This window comes from Myripristis murdjan, chromosome 3 (assembly GCF_902150065.1).
Source record: "Myripristis murdjan chromosome 3, fMyrMur1.1, whole genome shotgun sequence".
Taxonomy (NCBI): Eukaryota; Metazoa; Chordata; class Actinopteri; order Holocentriformes; family Holocentridae; genus Myripristis; species Myripristis murdjan.
The window spans coordinates 32,899-51,667 of record NC_043982.1 but is presented as its reverse complement, the minus strand read 5'-3'; the positions used below and the strand labels follow the sequence as shown (position 1 = coordinate 51,667).

Here is an 18,769-nt window from a genome sequence, read left to right as displayed (position 1 = left end):
ACGACGTCAGGAGAGCTCTGAGGCGAGTGAACAGCAGGAAGGCAGCCCCCAGACGGCATCCCCGGGCGGCTGCTAAAATCCTGCGCTAACCAGCTAGCTCCGGTGTTCACCACCATCTTCAATCTGTCCCTGGCCCACTCTGTCGTCCCCACCTGCCTAAAAAAGTCCACCATCATCCCTGTGCCCAAAAAGACCAACCCAGCCGGTCTAAATGACTTCCGCCCTGTAGTTCTGACCTCCGTGGTGATGAAGTGCTTTGAGAGACTCATCAAAGACTTCATCTGTTCATCACTGCCGGACTCCCTGGACCCCCTTCAGTTCGCCTATCGCCCCAATAGGAGTACTGACGACGCCATCACCCATGTCCTCCACTCCACCCTCTCCCACCTGGACACCGGTAAGGGGAATTATGTGCGTCTGCTGTTTATTGATTACAGCTCAGCATTTAACACCATAGTTCCCCACAGACTCGTCACCAAGCTCAGGGACCTCCAGCTCCCGTACCCTCAACACTGGTGCCCCCCAAGGCTGCGTACTGAGCCCTCTGCTATACTCCCAGTACACCTATGACTGCACAGCTACACACCAATCCAACATCATTGTGAAATTCGCGGATGACACAGTGGTGGTAGGCCTGATCTCCAACAACAACGAGACGGCCTATCTGGAGGAGGTGGAGCTGTCTTCTTGGTGTAAGGACAACAACCTTGACCTGAATGTCGACAAGACCAAGGAGGTGGTGGTCGACTTCAGGCGAGAGAAGCAGAGGATCCATTATGCACCGCTCAGGATCTATGGGACCCCGGTGGAGAGAGTAAGCAATTACAGGTACCTTGGGGTTCACATCTCTGAGGATCTGACATGGACTACACACACCACAGCGTAGCAGTGGCAGTAGTAGTAGTAGTACTAGTAGTAGTAGTAGTAGTAGTAGCAGTGGCAGTATTATTATTATTATTATTATTAGTAGTAGTAGTAGTAGTAGTAGCAGTAGTAGTAGTAGTAGCAGTAGTAGTAGTAGCAGTAGTAGTAGCAGTGGCAGTAGTAGCAGTAGTAGCAGTAGTAGTAGCAGTGGCAGTAGTAGTAGTAGTAGTAGCAGTGGCAGTAGTAGCAGTAGTAGTAGCAATAGTAGCAGTGGCAGTAGTAGTAGTAGTAGCAGTAGTAGTAGCAGTGGCAGTAGTAGTAGTAGTACTAGTGGTAGTAGTAGTAGTAGCAGGAGTAGTAGTAGTAGTAGTAGTAGCAGTTGTAGTAGTAGTAGTAGTAGTAAATGTAAATGTAAATGTTCTTTATTTATATAGCGCTTTACAACAAACCTTTCGGTGAACCAAAGTGCTTTAATAAAATAAGGAATAAAAAAGCAGTGAGAGACAATAAAGACAAAAAAAAAAAAAAAAAAAAAACAATAAAAACCAAATAAAATACAATAAATAGAATACAATAAAATAAACTTAAAATGTCATCATGCTACTAGTTTCTAAAAGCCAACCTAAAAAGATAGGTTTTTAGTCTTGATTTGAAGAGGCCCAGGTCAGAAAGCAGACGCATTTCAGCGGGGAGCTTATTCCAGAGCCTGGGAGCAGCAACAGAAAAGGCTCAGTCGCCCCAGTGTTTGTATTTTGACCTGGGCACTTCCAACAACAGTTGGTTAGACGACCTCAGCGCTCTTCCAGGCTCACGAACCGTTAAAAGCTCAGATAAATAAGATGGTGCGAGGCCATTAAGAGCTTTAAAAACAAACATTAAAAGTTTAAAATCAATTCTGTAGCAGATGGGAAGCCAGTGAAGGGAGTTAAGAACAGGAGTGATGTGCTCTCGTCTGTTAGTGTTAGTTAAAAGACGGGCAGCGGCATTTTGCACAAGTTGAAGGCGACTAAGAGACGATTGCGAAACGCCGATATAAAGTGCATTGCAGTAATCTAATCGTGAACTGATTAGCGCATGGATGGCTTTTTCCAGGTCATGACGGCTCAAAAACATTTTGACTTTAGCCAGGAGACGTAGCTGGAAGAAACTAGTCCTGACAACATTGTCAATTTGTTTGTCAAACTTCAGATGACTGTCAAAAACCACACCCAGATTTCTGACAGTTGGACTGAGCTTTGAAAACAAAGTGCCAAGGCCAGCCGGCACAGTATCCCTAAACACAATGCATTCAGTTTTATCATCATTTAAATGAAGAAAATTAAGGGCTAGCCAATGCTTAATATCAGCAACACAAGCAAACAAGGAACTCTGTGCAATGTGACTGTTAGGCTTCACTGGCAGATAGATTTGTAAATCATCTGCGTAACAATGAAAAGAAAGGTTGTGCCTCGCTATAATTGACCCAAGAGGCAACAGGTATAAGAAAAGAGAATAGGGCCAAGAATAGAGCCCTGTGGGACCCCACAGGAGAGAGGAGCACAGGAGGAGGACAAGTCACCAACCATCACAGAGTAGGTTCTACTGGATAAATATGATGTAAACCACTTAAGGGCAGTGCCGTGGATACCAACATAATCACTCAAGCGTGACAGGAGGACTGAATGGTCCACCGTGTCAAAGGCTGACGTGAGGTCAAGCAGTACTAAGACAACAGGGCATTTGGCATCCACAGACAGCGCAATATCGTTGTGCACTTTTAACAGTGCAGACTCAGTGCTGTGTCGAGATCTGAACCCAGACTGAAACTTTTCAAGAACACTGTTGTTTTCCAAAAAGGACTGTAATTGTTTAAAAACAACTTTTCCTAGGACCTTAGAGAGAAAGGGCAGATGAGACACAGGTCTAAAATTTGATAAAACTGAAGGATCGAGAGTAGGCTTTTTAAGAAGGGGCCTGACAACGGCATGTTTAAAGGCCGTTGGGACGGTTCCTAACCTAAGGCAGGTATTAATAAGGCCCAGCAGGCTAGGCCCCACAGTATTAAAAGCCGATTCCAGCACAGTGGGAGGGACAATATCCAATGGGCAATTTGTTTTAAGGATTTAACTATGTCACTTAAAGAGGAGAGAGAAACCAACTCAAACTGGTCAAGTACAGCAGAGTGAGTTGGGTCAACAAGCAAATCATCATTAAAACGCAAGTTAAAATTATTACTGGTGTTTTGTCTGACAGAGTTTACTTTGTCAGCAAAATAACAAAGAAACTTCTCACAAGTGGCGTTTGAGACATCAGTCACAGCAGAAATGCATGGGTTAAGAACAGCATTAATAGTATTGAATAACACCCTGGGACAGTGATTGCTGCTAGAAATAATATTAGAGAGGTACTGAGATTTGGCTTCCCGTACAGCCCTCTGATAGTCAGCAAGAGAATTCCTCAACATTTCCAGGGACACATGCAGTTTGTCCTTCTTCCATTTACGTTCGGCCTGCCTGCAACGTTGCCTGAGGGCGCGGGTGATATCGTTCAACCAGGGATCCGTTCTTGGCTTAGCCGATTTTTGCCTAAAGGGGGCAATAGAGTCCAGAATGCCAGCGCAAGTGGAGTGGAAGGAGGAAAGAAAACTGTCAGGACAAAGAGGGGACACCAAGTCATTCAAGGAAAATAACTGTGAGTCCTTGAAAGCAGCAGTAAACTCATCAGCCGTGGAGGAAGTGATGATGCGCCGCTGCCGAGATGGAACCAGAGGTTTGCTCGCTGACTGGGGGACTGTCAGTTCAAAAATACTACTATTCATAAATAGTAGTTGCAGTAGTAGTAGTAGTAGTAGTAGTAGTAGCAGTTGTAGTAGTAGTAGTAGTAGTATTAGCTGCAGTAGTAGTAGTAGTAGTAGTAGTAGCAGTGGCAGTAGTAGTAGTAGTGGTAGTAGTAGTAGTAGTGGCAGTAGTAGTAGTAGTAGCAGTTGTAGTAGTAGTAGTAGTAGTAGTAGCTAGTAGTAGTAGTGGCAGTAGTAGAAGTAGTAATAGTAGTACTAGTGGCTGTAGTGACAGTAGTATTACTCCCAGTATAAAGACAGTACACAGTAGTACCACCAGTATGAAGTGAGAAGTGAATACCTGTCGTATCATACACTGCAACAGGCCTCTCATCAGCTTCACCACGCTCTGAGAGACAGACAGGGAGAGAGAGACAGACAGGGGAGAGATAGACAGACAGGTAGAGAGACAGACAGGTAGAGAGAGAGACAGAGAGACAGACAGGTAGAGAGAGACAGAGAGAGAGACAGACAGGGAGAGACACAGACAGAGTTTGATCATTAAGCAGTGTAGCAGAGAGAGAGAGGAGCTCTGACATTCAGGCCTCGATCTGCCGAAACCCAACACTGGCACTTATGGCCTCTGGCATTTAAACACACACCACGCACGCCGCACGCACGCACGCACGCACGCACGCACCACGCACACCACACACACACACAGTAGTCCTGCGAGCTGACAGTCCGTTGCTCCAGTTCTCTTCGTGTCTCTCATTCATGCCACATTAGCTGGCAGGTGAGTCTGTCAGTGTTTACATCACACACACCACATCAGCACACACACACACACACACCACATCAGCACATCACTTCCCTTCACCTGAGGCTTTCCCCAGCCTGCACACAGCACACACACACACACACACAGCACACACACACACACACACACACACACAGCACACACACACACACACACACACACACACACACACGACCTGCACCTCAGTTTATGTCATTTTGTTTTATTTTATTTTGAAGTATACTATATTTTTCCATCATAACGATGATACTTTTATTTTCTCAATAGGATCTGAGCTCGTTCTCTGGCTCAGTGATGACTTCACTTGCGGCTCAGACATCTGGCTTTCCCAGCCTCTGACGCTGAGGGAGGTGATGTGTTTGTGTCCGGCCCAGGTGTGTGCAGGTGTGTCTCTGACCTCACCTGCTCCAGCTCGTAGGCCTTGGCCTTGTCCTCGTCACGGTCTGCGTTCTTGCGGTAGGCGAGGCTCAGGCCCCACACGGCCAGCACGCCGTACACGTTGTCCCGCACCCAGGCGTGGCTCTGCTGCTCCGAGGACGGCAGCAGGCCCGTGACCGGGTCCTGCAGTGGGCGGGGCCAAAGGAAAAACACAAAACGGCTTCAGAGGCCGGCCAGAGACAGATTTCATATCGTAAGTTTGTAAGTTCTGATGGGACAGGAGGTTCAACATTTTACTTTCAGATATCACTATAAAAATTCACAAGTTGATTACACACACAAGACAAAAAAAAGTCAGTTACAAGTTCTTTGAATTATTCTGTTTACACATGCATATCACACATTATCTGATTTGATATGCGCTAATAAGGAATATAAGGAATAAATGCCAGAAGAGACATTTAAACAGTGAATTAAAAGGTTACTATTTATATAGTAAGCTATTAAAATGTTGAACCCCTTTCCCCTGTGTGTTAAAAGGCTGTTTTTTGGTATTATATGGTCATATAGAGGTGATTTTCAAAACTTTCCACCAATGGGATTTCTTGGGACTTTTTCCCCCTCACTCAGGACAAACTGAGGATACAGAATCAGTTGAGTTTGCTTCTCTTGCAGTTTGTCCCAGGTTGACCCCAATTTTGGCCTAAAATGACTGGACTAACTCTACAGCAGCTGACAGGGTGTCCTTCCATGTTCTCAGGCCATTGTCTTGTTGTTTTTTGTTGCTTATGTTTTAAGATAAGATAAGATAAGATAAGATAAGATAAGATAAGATAAGATAAGATAAGATAAGCCTTTATTGTCCCAGTGGGAAATTTGTTTTGGACTTTGCAGTGTCTGGATAAAAAAGGCAACAGCAGCTCCATACTTACAGACATAATAAAATACAGCAGGAGAACAAGTGCCTCCACTCCAGTGCACATGCCCTTTGCATCATCATACACACACATATTACAATAACACAGTGAGGAGTGACACTTAAGCAATAAAAAAGAAAAGTACAGTCGCATCTCCACATTCACTGCAAAAACTCAAAATCTTACCAAGAATATTTGTCTTATTTCTAGTCAAAATATCTTATTACACTTCAAGTGAAATTTCTCTTGAAACAAGTGAAATTGTCTAAAAACAAGTTACATCTGAGGTGATCATGTCTTATTTTATATGTAATGAGATATTTTGACTAGAAATAAGATATTTTGACTTGAAATAAGACAAATAATCTTGGTAAGATTTTGAGTTTTTGCAGTGTTTCTGCCTAGGTGGTGTTCAGGACCTTAATAGAAAGCGGCACAAAGGAGTTTTTGAAGTGGTTGTGCTTGCTTAGGGGAGTCTGCCTGAAGGGAGGGGCTGATGTTCAGGGTGGAGAACATGGGTTGGATCTGAGATGATTTTCTGTGCTTGTTTAGTTATGGTTTGTTGGAAAATATGTTGAAGACTGGGATGTTGGCGGACACCCGTGATCGTCATGGCTCTCTGTGTTAGTCTGTGAATTTGGGCCTGCTATTGTTTTGAAATTTGACTTGAAAAGTGATTTATAAATTAACATGTATAGTTATTATTATCATTGTTATTATCATTATTTACTCATTTAATCACTTTTTTGGCTCAGCCTTCTCTCAGACATGCAGCAGCTGGGCTGATCTGCTCCTCCTGCCCCAGATGTGCAGCAGAAACCTGGTCTGATAAAAGCCTCCCAGAGAGAGAGACGGGACAGGCAGGGGACGGAGAGACGGGACGACCTGCAGCAGAGGGCCTGAGGTCGGATTCGAACCCGGGGCGCTGCGGTCGGGACGCAGCCTGAACAGGTGGGAGCCACCGGGACGCCCCAGGCATCCTGTTTTTGTCTGACCCCGACCCGAATCCCAGATTTTGCTCGTCCTCCATCGTTAGGTCACATCTGCCACCTGAAATAGTCCATGTGTTGCCTTCAGTGTCATCACGGAAACTCCAGCACTACACAGGACGAAGGTCCATCGTTTTTGTCATTATCACAGTGGAGATTCACTGAAATAACATCGATGTGACCAAACCTGAACTGAATCCAAACCTAATTTCTAAATTTTTGTCTAACCCTGTCCTGACACTTTGAGGCCTAACAGATTCGGGCGGTCGGGTATCCACACTCTGGAACCTAAGCCTGCCGGCATCAGGCAACTCTCCTGTCATATCCGGCAGACCTGACCGGGTGGGCACGGTGCCGGACGGTGCCACGGCCGGCCCACCTGATGCCGACTGATGGTGCCGCGGCATGTGCGGATCAGTACGGTAGTCTAGAAAACTGGAGATTTTTTTTTTTTTTTTTTTCTTCTTGTGTGCCCCCAAGTAGATTGCGCCCTTGGCAGTTGAACTGCCCATAGCAGAAACCGTCCCTGCTGCCGAGTCTGCCAGCACAGCAGGATACTGCTGCAACTCTCTCTCACTTGTTTGCGTTGCGCACGCACAGCTGGTTGTCTGTCTGTCACTGAAAGTGTAGCCTCCAAATCCAATCCAGTCTCTCACTCTCTCCACCAGTCACATAAAAATGAAATGTCATAATCAATAACAGAACACATAATTCTATTTTTTCTATTTTTTTTTTATTTATTTTTTAATTATTATTATTTAAAAAAAAAAAAAAAATCTCCCACAGAACCCGAAGCAGGCCCGAAAATGTTGGGTCGGGTAGGGTTGGGTCGGGTCTTAATTTTCAGGCCCGATGAGAACTCTACCTCCCAACACATCGCTTCCCGACACAACACCACAGGACACACCGCTTCCCGACACCCCGCTTCCCGACACACTGCCTCCCGACACACCTCACCGCTCTCCGGCTCCCGACACACTGCCTCCGACACACTGCCTCCCGACACACTGCCTCCCGCCTCCCGGCACAACGCCACCTGACACACCGCCTCCCGCCAAACCGCTTCCAGACACAACACCTGCCTACATAGGCTACTGCTTCCCGACACACAGCCTCCCGACACAGAGCCGCTCGCTTCCCGACTCACCACCTCCCGACACATCTATTAAACAAACAAACAAAAGTACAGGTCTCTCACCTGGCTGCCAAATCACAAAGATGCTGCCAAAAAGTAAATAAAAAAAAAAAAAAAAAAAATAGACAGCCTGAAGGGATTCATATATGAGCAGCCGGGTAACCCACTATGTCCAGTGGCCTCCCTGGAGAAATAGCCTACCTCTCCCTGCTGCCTCCTGATCCACCTGCCTTTTATCTCCACCCAAAGCGGACACAGTGTGACAGCGCCGATGTATGGTAAATTAACAGTTTACTTTTATTATTATTATTGTTATTGTTAAAACTGACATTAGGCATACGTCTGCGCAAAAACGCACGTCGCCAAACGCACAAACGTCTGTGCAAAAGCGAACCTGTCGCTACACGCACACCACCAAAAGAGGAGTCCAAACATAATTGAACACTATTTTAACAATTGTGCTATTAATGGAAATATCCAATTCAACATTAACAAGCCCAAATAGCCTGATGTGACATGATGCTGGCACTAGATGAAAAAGCAATCTTAGCATCTGTGTTACTTGGCAACCATTCTGTCCACTCTATCTTGCTTGGTGGAAGAATGAATAGCCTAATTCTCATTTTTCCTTGTGTGTTTTTTTTGGGCTAAATGTAGGGTGACCGTTTTATAAAATCAATAAGCCCTTTGAAGCCGTGAGTTACAGTCAGGGTTGGACTGGGCCCTGTCAGGCCGGGAATCAGTCATGAAACCGGGCCGCGGGTGGCGGCACCCGGGCCGCGGGTGCTGCTTTTATAAAACGGTTACCCTACATATAGCCCATAAAAGAAGTTACGCCTGTGACAGGTATAGCCTATCACAACAACAGCCGCCCGACGCTGGAGGCAGTGTGTTGGGAGGCGGAGAGCGGTGAGGTGTGTCGGGAGGCAATGTGTTGGGAAGTGGGGTGTCGGGAATCGGTGTGTCCGGTGGTGTTGTGTCGGGAAGCGATGTGTTGGGAGGTAGAGTTCTCATCGGGCCTGAAAATTAAGACCCGACCCGACCCGACATTTTCGGGCCTGCTTCGGGTTCTGTGGGAGATTTTTTTTTTTAAATAATAATAATAATAAAAAATAATTATGTGTTCTGTTATTGATTATGACGTTTCATTTTTATGTGACTGGTGGAGAGAGTGAGAGACTGGATTGGAATTGGAGGCTAAACTTTCAGTGACAGACAGACAACCAGCTGTGCGTGCGCAACGCAAACAAGTGAGAGAGAGTTGCAGCAGTATCCCGCTGTGCTGGCAGACTCGGCAGCAGGGACGGTTTTTGCTATGGGCAGTGCAAATGCCAAGGGCGCAATCTACTTGGGGGCGCACGAGAAAATCTTTCTTTATTTCTTTCTTTCTTTCTTTCTTCAAACACTAGAGCACAGGTGTCAAACTCATGCCATGGAGGGCCAAGAGGGTCCGTGTATGATTCGTTCAATTGATATTCAATTGATAATCAAAAAACAGTAAAATAAAAAAATGACTTGATATTCCATAGTTTGTTTTTCAATGTCACACAAAAAAACAAATAACAAGTCGTTTTTCGAACCTTTGATGTTATGCTCAGGTCAAAAAAAGAACATTTAAAAAACAGTGGCCCGGAAGTTATTAGGCGTATGGACTTCTTCATTGTTGTGATTACCAGTAGGCTACGTTCGGGCGCTTACAGTGACCTCATTGGAGTCGCATGCTGACTTTATCAAGGAGTTATTTAAAACAGGCAAGACTCATGCGGATATTTCCACGGTTCTGCCTATGTTGCCACCCTAGGTGAAATTACTGGCTTGCGCCCTTCCATGTTACTTGGACCACCAGGCTATCATACCTGCTACGGGAATAGTCCAACCACATAGTAAATGTCAGGCAATAATCACACGGCTTCTTCCAGGCTCTGAATACCTTTGCCAGATTAACTTGTGACCGCTGTTACAGTGATGATAACAGCCACACACATAGCAACTATAGCGACTACAATGAATTTGACACATAGCAACATGCATACAGCTGGCCCTGCAGTTTAGCCTACAATAGAAATCGATTCCCCAGTGGATGCAACAACTGCATCCACCGCCACACTATAAAAAGGAGAGCATCAAACTTTATCATGAAGGGTAAGTTGTTGAATGTGGTTGAATTAGTGTCACAGCAGGTACGATAGCCTGGTGGTCCAAGTAAAGAACTTACAATCTTTCCTTTGCGTTTCCCACCCGTATCGAACCCCAGGTGGACAATTTCTTATTCTGAAGAAAAATAAGCAAAATATGGAGTAGATTTCTGATCCCACTGTTTCACTGAACCGCATGAACCACCAACACGCTGAAAACAAACAAAGGTCACCAGATAACATCGAAACCAATTAATCCGTAACACCGTAACGAGTCGTTTACATTTCAGGTTGTGTCTTGCACAAAATCAGGGAAGGTTTTTGCTATGGGCAAGCCCCCGGCGGGCATCAGGCGGGTAGGTCGGCAGACCACCCGGTCAGGTCTGCCGGATCTGACAGATGAGCGACCGGTGCCTCGGCCGGCTCGCCTGATGCCGCGGTCGACTGGTGCCGTGGCATCAGTCGGGGGGTGGGAGGTTGGGGGGCGGTGGGAGTAGTAACATGGAAGGGCGCAAGCCAGTAATTTCGCCTAGGGTGGCAACATAGGCAGAACCGCCACTGCACAAAATCTTCTAACACTCATTTCTGAGCATCTCTCGACTCCCATCTGCTGCAGCGTGGTGGAAATATCCGCATGAGTCTTGCCTGTTCTAAATAACTCCTTGATAAAGTCAGCATGCGACTCCAATGTGGCCATTGTAAGCGCCCGAACATAGCCTACTGGTAATCACAACAAATGAAGAAGTCCATACGCCTAATAACTTCCGGGCCACACAAATCAGAAAGATTGGATATCAAAATCAAATTCGGCCCTGAGACCGTTTTTTAAATGTTCTTTTTTTGACCTGAGCATAACATCAAAGGTTCGAAAAACGACTTGTTATTTGTTTTTTGTGTGACATTGAAAAACTATGGAATATCAAGTCAATCCGTGTATCATTCGTTCTTTCTATTTTCAATTGCCAATCAAAAATTAAAAAATGAAAAAGTGACTGGTTATTTTGTTATTTGTTTTTTAATCTAACACCAAAATCCAAAATATGCCTGGTTTTTCATAGTTCAATTTTAGGCTCGGATCAAAAATACGAAATGGAAAAACGGGAATGAGGACTGAATTTGATTTTATTATTTAATTGGTCCGGTTTACGTGACCCAGAAGTTTGGTAATGAGCCGTAGCTCACAGCAGATCACAGCAGCCAGGTGCATTCAGTCCCGCCACCCTGATCACCGCCACCATGGATAGTTATACGTGTTGTTTCAAGGACCAAAGCGTGTGACTAAAAGAAGAGGACATGACAACCGAAAAAATCAGCTGAGCTTCTTAACAATGATGGGTAGTAGCTCCAGAGACCTTCTTAACCGATCTGGGAAACCCAGCCCTTTTCTGTGAAATTGCACAGTGGCGGTTCTGCCTATGTTGCTGCCCTAGGCGAAATTACTGGCTTGCGCCTTTCCATGTTACTACTCCTACCGCGGCGCCAGTCGGCCGCGGCATCAGGCGGGCCAGCCGCGGCACCGGACGGCATCAGGCGGGCTGACCGCGGCACCGGACGGTACCGCGCCCACCCGCTTTGGTCCTCGAAACAACACGTAGCCTAATAACTATCCATGGTGGCGGTGATCAGGGTGGCGGGACTGAATGCACCTGGCTGCTGTGATCTGCTGTGAGCTACCGCTCATTACCAAACTTCTGGGTCACGTAAACCGGACCAATTAAATAATAAAATCAAATTCAGTCCTCATTCCCGTTTTTCCATTTCGTATTTTTGATCCGAGCCTAAAATTGAACTATGAAAAACCAGGCATATTTTGGATTTTGGTGTTAGATTAAAAAACAAATAACAAAATAACCACCCTGCTGAAAAAAACAGCTTAAACCAGCTAAAGCTGGTAGCAGGTCCAGGCTGGTCTTAGCTGGTTTTAGGCAAGTTTAGCTGGTTTACCAGGCTGGACAAGCTGGTCAGGCTGGTGTTGCTGGTCCATCAGTACAGGTGGCCAGCTTGGTTAGCTGGTCACGAAAGCTGGTGGTCGAGCTGGACCAGCTGGATGGCCAGCAAGAAAAAAACAGCATAGACCAGCATGGATTCTTTGCTGGTCTATGCTGGTTAATGCTGGTTAGTGCTGGTCTGATGCTGGTGTAGCTGGTGGACCAGCATGGGAATGCTGGTGGATGCTGGTGGACCAGCATGGGATGTTGTTGGACCAGCATCCCCGCAAACATGCCCCAGTGGGGCCCACGCAGGCTTTTTGTGGGCACTGTGGGCTAGGGCCAGCCCAGACCAAACCTACACAGGCCCAGTGCTGGCTTGCCCAGGCAAGGCCCAAAGCTCTGAGCTCACCACGGGCTCTCCGTAAGCAGCCCATAATAGTGGATTGCCCACAGAAAGCCCATGTTGGCCCAGTGTGGGCCAGCCCATTTGGGTCCAGAGCAACTTTTGTACCTTTGGGCCCATGCTGGTTTTGTGCAGGCAGCCCAAAGTCATTTCCCACACTTTGGCGGCTTTTTTTTTTTTTTTTTTTTTTTTTTTAATGTAATTTGAAATTCAGAGAGAGACTGCATTTATAGCCTCTGCACAGAATGCATAAAAAATCCATTATTTGAATTGGATTGTGTCTACACATGATCACTTAAAAACTCATGAACAAATATTACTTTTTGTTTTTAACAAGAAAAGCCTATAATTTTTAATAGATAATTGATGTTTTAAAAGGTTTAGCAGGGTTCAGAATTAACAGTTTACCATTTTTTTGGTCAATAGACCTCATTTACATAAAATTATACCTCATTTTTTTAGTTAAAAAAAAATAAGGAGAAATTCTGAATTATTTTGACAATAGTTAAACTCAGGCATATAAATGGATGGATTATCGCAGACTGGTATATGTGAAAATGAAATTGACCAGGGAATATCACAGGAGGGGAGAAACTGAAAAAAAAAAAAAAAAAAAAAAAAAAAAAAATATATATAATATATATATATATATATATATTATATATATATTATAATATTATTATTAATACATACACATAATATAATTCAGCGCAAGTAGTGATCATCAATTTTATTTGAAGTGAGTGTAACAGAGAACCATCTGCCATTTTCAGGCAGTTATATGGAAGAAAATAGAATTTTAAATATAAAAGAAAAGTGAACACTGCCCTCCCAAATTACGTCCGTGCTTGGAACTATTTTCTGCTGAAGAGGTGCCATATATCACTACACACTTGAGCCTCTTCACATGCCTCACCGGAACAGAGCGCGACCGTTACTTCTTCTGGGTGAAGGTGGTATTTTCCCGAGGTGAGTTTTAATTGTAATGTTTCATCTTAAAGTTTAATGTTACAGCAAATATTGTCATAGTGTGTGTTCTCCTGGGATTGTATTTGAGTATGGTTTTAGTTAATTCAGACCATTAGCCATTTTTTTTCGAACGTTGACGAATGTTAGCTATCTTTGTCAGCTAGCAAACCTTGACGTTGACGGTTGGCTTAGCTTAAACTTCACTCAGCGAAAAATAAATATAAGGTTGGGCTACTGGTCCCTATCATCCTGTTTCTCATATTCCTCATGTCCGATTACCACAGTGGCCTGCGAGAGTATTTAATTTTCTGACAACAGTCGGGGCTCCAAACTGAGACCAGATCGTGGCATTTTGCCGTTTTTTGAGACAGCGCCAATATTTTCTACTACTCTCGCAAAGCACGCGCGTCGTTGTGCGTCGAATTTGCCGACGTTTTTCTTTGACTATAATTTTAATAATCCATGTTGAGGGGGGAGAGAGTTCACCTGTCTGAGTGTGTGCGTGAGGAAGGCTGAGGGTCCAGCTGCGTGGGTCACACCACCTACACTCCTCGGTGTGGGTCTGTGCCTTTTTCAGCTAACGTCACAGTCTCTCCGTATGTACTATGTTTTTGCGGACAGGAGACAGAGGGGCATTTGTTAAACATGGCCTTACACCCTCTACTTACTCAAGTCCACTTTGTTTGCGCCGGTTTGCGCATCCTCACGGCACTTCACGACTCATGCTAGTCGCGGAGGGTCCACAGTGTAAAACGGAGTTCAGTACGTGTAAGAGTGAGGAGGCAAGCACAGTGGAGAAACACAGCGAGAGAAATGTATTGTGTACCAAGTTTTAAAGGCTACTGTACGTTAAAATAGACTATTAGCAGTCAGGGCTTAACGTACACAGCTTTTTTTTATGGCTAAAAATGAAGTGGTACTTGGAGGCCGGTGTCTGATGCATGTAAGTGACTTGTAATGGGCAGCATGGTGGTCAGTATTAGCAGAGATAATATTACCAAGCAGCTGTTTTTATTCCAGAACTACCAGTCAGTTTTTAAATGACTGCATTAATCAGAAATAGTTTTCTTTTCATCAGTAGCTACTTCCCATGTGAACTGTTATGGATTTGGATTATTTTTATGGACTTAAGTCAGAAAGAGTAGATGAGTCTGTTTGCTAGGGGGAAAAAAAACACTTCTCAGGCTGACCATTGAGCACTGATAAAAGTGATAAAAGAAAATTTTTCCTGAAGCATTTAGCCTCAATAAAGTGTGATGAACAAAAGACACTTTTATATTCTGGGTTATTAAACCGTGACTTTAAAATCAGGACATCAGTGAAAACAGACAATACTAATAATCAAAAATATTAACGTTTCTTTTCAGTAAAACTTATTTGTGTGCCGCTGCCTGACAGTGCACAGTTTAAATACTGCATGCAGGTTTTTATTCAGTGCAGATGTTTGTTGATCAGGTAACAGTACAGAGAGAGAAACTCATATGGCTGTGAGCCTAATATTACAGCACTGATGTGCTCAGACACAAACAGCTATTGAACTGACTGACAGCTGATCCAGATGTGATCAGGTCCGAACGACACCTCCCTAAAACTCCTTCCCTTCATAACCGCTAGTTCCTGGACATTTTTAGACATAAAAAAATATCAGCAAATTTACAAGTTGCACACGTGCAAGTGGTTGCCAAATATGCTTGCGCTGTCTCAAGGGTCGCTGCAAAAAGTGACCATTTGGTCGCAGTCTGGAGCCCTGTACAACAAATGACAACAAATGACACACCCAAATATGCTCATAATGTCAAATGTTATCTTCAAACAAACAGTGTGAATTCTAGAATAAACAGATACTGTAACGTGCTTTTATTGTCTTTCACAAGGAAAATTACCCACGTCTTGGCCTTCTTTCTCTACTCTCCTTCTCTCTCACTCCATCCCTCTGTTTCTCTCCTCTTTGTTCCCACCCTACTCTCTCTTCCAGAACAGAGACAGAAAACCAAGAAGTACAGACAGAATAGGAGTTGATCTTGACTTCCTGGTTCGTGACACAGAGTAGAGAGATTAAGGTATATCTCTGTCTCACTCAAGCACACACACACACACACAAAGAAGGAATACATCCACTCTGTCGGCATATTTAACATATTATTCACTGCTACACTGTCTAAGTGATTGAACATGGTGGCAACTCTGGAAATAGAAAATTAATATGTGGAGGACAGTGTTGATATTGTGGCGGCCCGCCAAAAATAAATGACTGTTTGATAACACTGGTATTAGAAATAGCATATAGATACTGCTCACTACACACAGTATTTTATATAGGCCCCTTTACGTTTATGTTTCAGAGGCTGTAAGAAAATGCTCCCTCCAGCCAAGTCCTCAGGAGTCTGAAGTTGAGGATGAGATGAAGGTGTGGCTACGGAATTCAAGAGACAGCGGGTGGACGAATGGAGCGCTACCATCGTCGGCTGACTACCCAAGAGACTTTGGGGGAAGAGTGAGCTTTGCCAATCAATACATCACCTCAATTGAAATATGGACATGTTAGCAGCACACAAGAATATTTTCAGCATCAGAGGTCAGAGTTTTTGCTTTTTCTTTGTTTGAAGTATGGGCTGAAAAATGTGCCACTAGTAACTGAATTTGAATCATTCATATTTGGATTTTGACTGCAGTTCCTCTCATGTTCCATTGACCATGTTTAGTAGGAAGAGTTAGGGGGTCACGAACAATAGATATCAATAGATCACCACATGATTTCACTGATTACCTCACCTTGTATCAGAAAGGAGGAACCAATCAGTGAAATCACCTGGTGGAGGTTTCGGTTGGAATGAAAACCTGCAGCCTCTTGGCTCTCCATGGCACCAGTTTGACAACCCTGTCTTAAATTAATAAGGCTGTAATGTGCAGAGTAGAACATTTTTCATTCAGTGTAATGTGTTTATATTTAATAAATGAATTGATTGGAATCCTTTTGACTATTGTACATTTTTGACAATGCATACATCAATGACCACATCCATTTCAGATGTATGGAACTCCCAAAGGAAACTACACTTCTAGCTGAAATACATTTATGTGTGGAACTGATTTATTGTTTTAGATTAATAGGGGGATTTAACTGCAAAATCAGTGTGGGCCTAGCGAGGGCAGTGAGGGCTTCCTGAAGGCTAGGTAAAGCCTGCCTGCTGTGCGCCCTCTAGCCAGCCCGAAGTGGGCCCATACAGGGCCAGTGCAGGCTTCCTTAGGGGTTAATGAGGGCTGCCCATGCGGGACCAGCACTGAGGGGCCAACATTTTGCCAATGAGCAAATTCTCAGGGGACCTGCGCGGGCAGCCCACTGGGGGCCCTAAGTGGGCTTGTAAAGGGCCACTGCAGGCCTGTTTGCTGGGCCAGCATCTCATGCTGGTTATGCTGGTCACCAGCATAACCAGCATGGGATGCTGGACCAGCATAACCAGCATGGAATGCTGGTCACCAGCATAACCAGCACAGGATGCTGGTCACCAGCATCAAAACACAACATATGCTGGTTTTGCTGGTATAACCAGCATACCCCATGCTGGTCTATGCTGGTTTTTTAACAGGGTAATTTATTTAAATAAAGTTTTTCTGCTTCAGTTCACTTAATGTGTTATTTTATTTTGTTTATGTTTACAAATAGACTTTAAATAGCCTTCATTTAGGTACATTTTCATGACCAGCTCAACCAACCGTCTGATTCTGTTAACTGTTCCAATGTTCTAAATGTTATGATGAAAATTACTTCATAAATGATGGTACGTTGTTGTTTGCAGTAAATATGAAACTGACACTCAACTTTCTCATATTTTAATGGATTATGTTAATACATACCTTTTTATATATCTCCTGCTGTTTGCAACTGGCTGAAATTCACCATCATATATTCTATTCAGGAAACAAGGTAGTGTACCACCTTAAACCAGTATAAAACAGCTAAAACATCAGCATAAGATGGCCCTCTCCAGCTTGACCAGCTAAAACCACCAGCATAGGCTGGCCCTCTCCAGCTTGACCAGTTAACACCAGCATAGGCTGGCCCTCTCCAGCTTGACCAGCTAAAACCTCTCTCCCTCTTCGATTGGCTCTGCCGTTTCTTGCTAATGTGTGATTGGCCGTCCCCGCTGTCACTCCATCTGGTTGTAAACAGCGCCTGGACTTGCTCACCAGTGAAGAAAAAAAAAAAAAAAACTACCCAAGAGACTTTGGGGGAAGAGTGAGCTTTGCCAATCAATACATCACCTCAATTGAAATATGGACATGTTGCGCATCACCGGTGATCGAAGACAACATGTGTTTGGAAGCTTTGGCTAAGCTGACTATGTTAAATGTTAATAGTTAACCATCCTGTGGTGTTTGAGTCAAATTGACTCGTGTTCACTTTTCTTTTATATTTAAAATTTGATTTTCTTCCATATAACTGCCTGAAAACTGAATCCCTGCGGGATCCTTACAGGGAAAGGGAAATTTTTGTGTAGGATGAAATAATTTACAGGGAATACCAACAAGGTTAAGTGTTAAAGCAGTGATTATTAATAACTACGGCTGTTACTAATAGATCCAAGAGGTGGCGATATGGTGTAACGTTCAAGTCAATCTGCGTTCATAACTAATTAACGCGCACAACCAATCAATTTTTCCATTCCCGGAAATAGCGTCAATTTAAACGTTCGGCGTGGCGTTAGTTTGCTTTTTTATTTCGATGGGTTGTTTTTTTTCTTTTTTACAGCGAGACGGAGGACAAATAAGTTAACCCCCGAACATTAGCTTCGTTTATGGACTAAACCAGGGGTGTCAAACTCGTGCCATGGAGGGCCGAGAGGCTGCAGGTTTTCATTCCAACCAAAAACTCCTCCAGGTGATTTCACTGATCACCCTACCTCCAAACGAGAGGCGGGACTAATCAGTGAAATCACCTGGTGGAGTTGTTGGTTGGAATGAAAACCTGCAGCCTCTCGGCCCTCCATGGCACGAGTTTGACACCCCTGGACTAAACAAACCAGAAAGTACACACTCAAAGTGACAGCGACAGCGTTTTGGCTTGGACTGTTTGTGTTGTTTTACTGTCCGTTAAGTCAAGTTACCTGAACGAGCTGAAGTAACGTTAGTGAGCTGCTGAAATGGAGGCCAGCCTTTCCAGACTCCTCACCGGGCTTTTGGTGTATATTAGCCGGAGTGACGGTGAGTCGTCGTTATTTATTATCTGTGCTAAAAGTTGGCTGTCATGTCGGCCTTAAAACTCTGACAGGCGGTGTCTTTGTTTGTGAACCAGGCCGAGTTCATCTCGCCACTGTAAAATCTGTCGATGGCGTCAACTCCTCAATCATGGTGGAGTGGCTTGAGAGGAGCATAGGCCGAAGAAGGAGGTTAGTAGCTCAAAAAACGGCACACTTTCGTAGTGGACACTGTAACTTCCATGACAATAATTCCTTAATTACTTTAAAATTGTACC

At 44.3% G+C, this 18,769-nt stretch overlaps 1 protein-coding gene across 1 annotated transcript in view; it reads left to right on the top strand.

The window, feature by feature from the left end:
- The window catches only part of LOC115380345 (ATP-dependent RNA helicase DDX1-like), a 10,262-nt gene extending 9,915 nt beyond the window's left edge, over nucleotides 1-347 (top strand). Inside the window, exons 14-15 of the mRNA XM_030081484.1 lie at nucleotides 94-243; nucleotides 339-347. Coding sequence (XP_029937344.1) covers nucleotides 94-243; nucleotides 339-347 — 159 coding nt within the window. The remainder of the gene's footprint in view (nucleotides 1-93; nucleotides 244-338) is intronic.
- The last annotated feature ends 18,422 nt before the right edge of the window (nucleotides 348-18,769 follow it).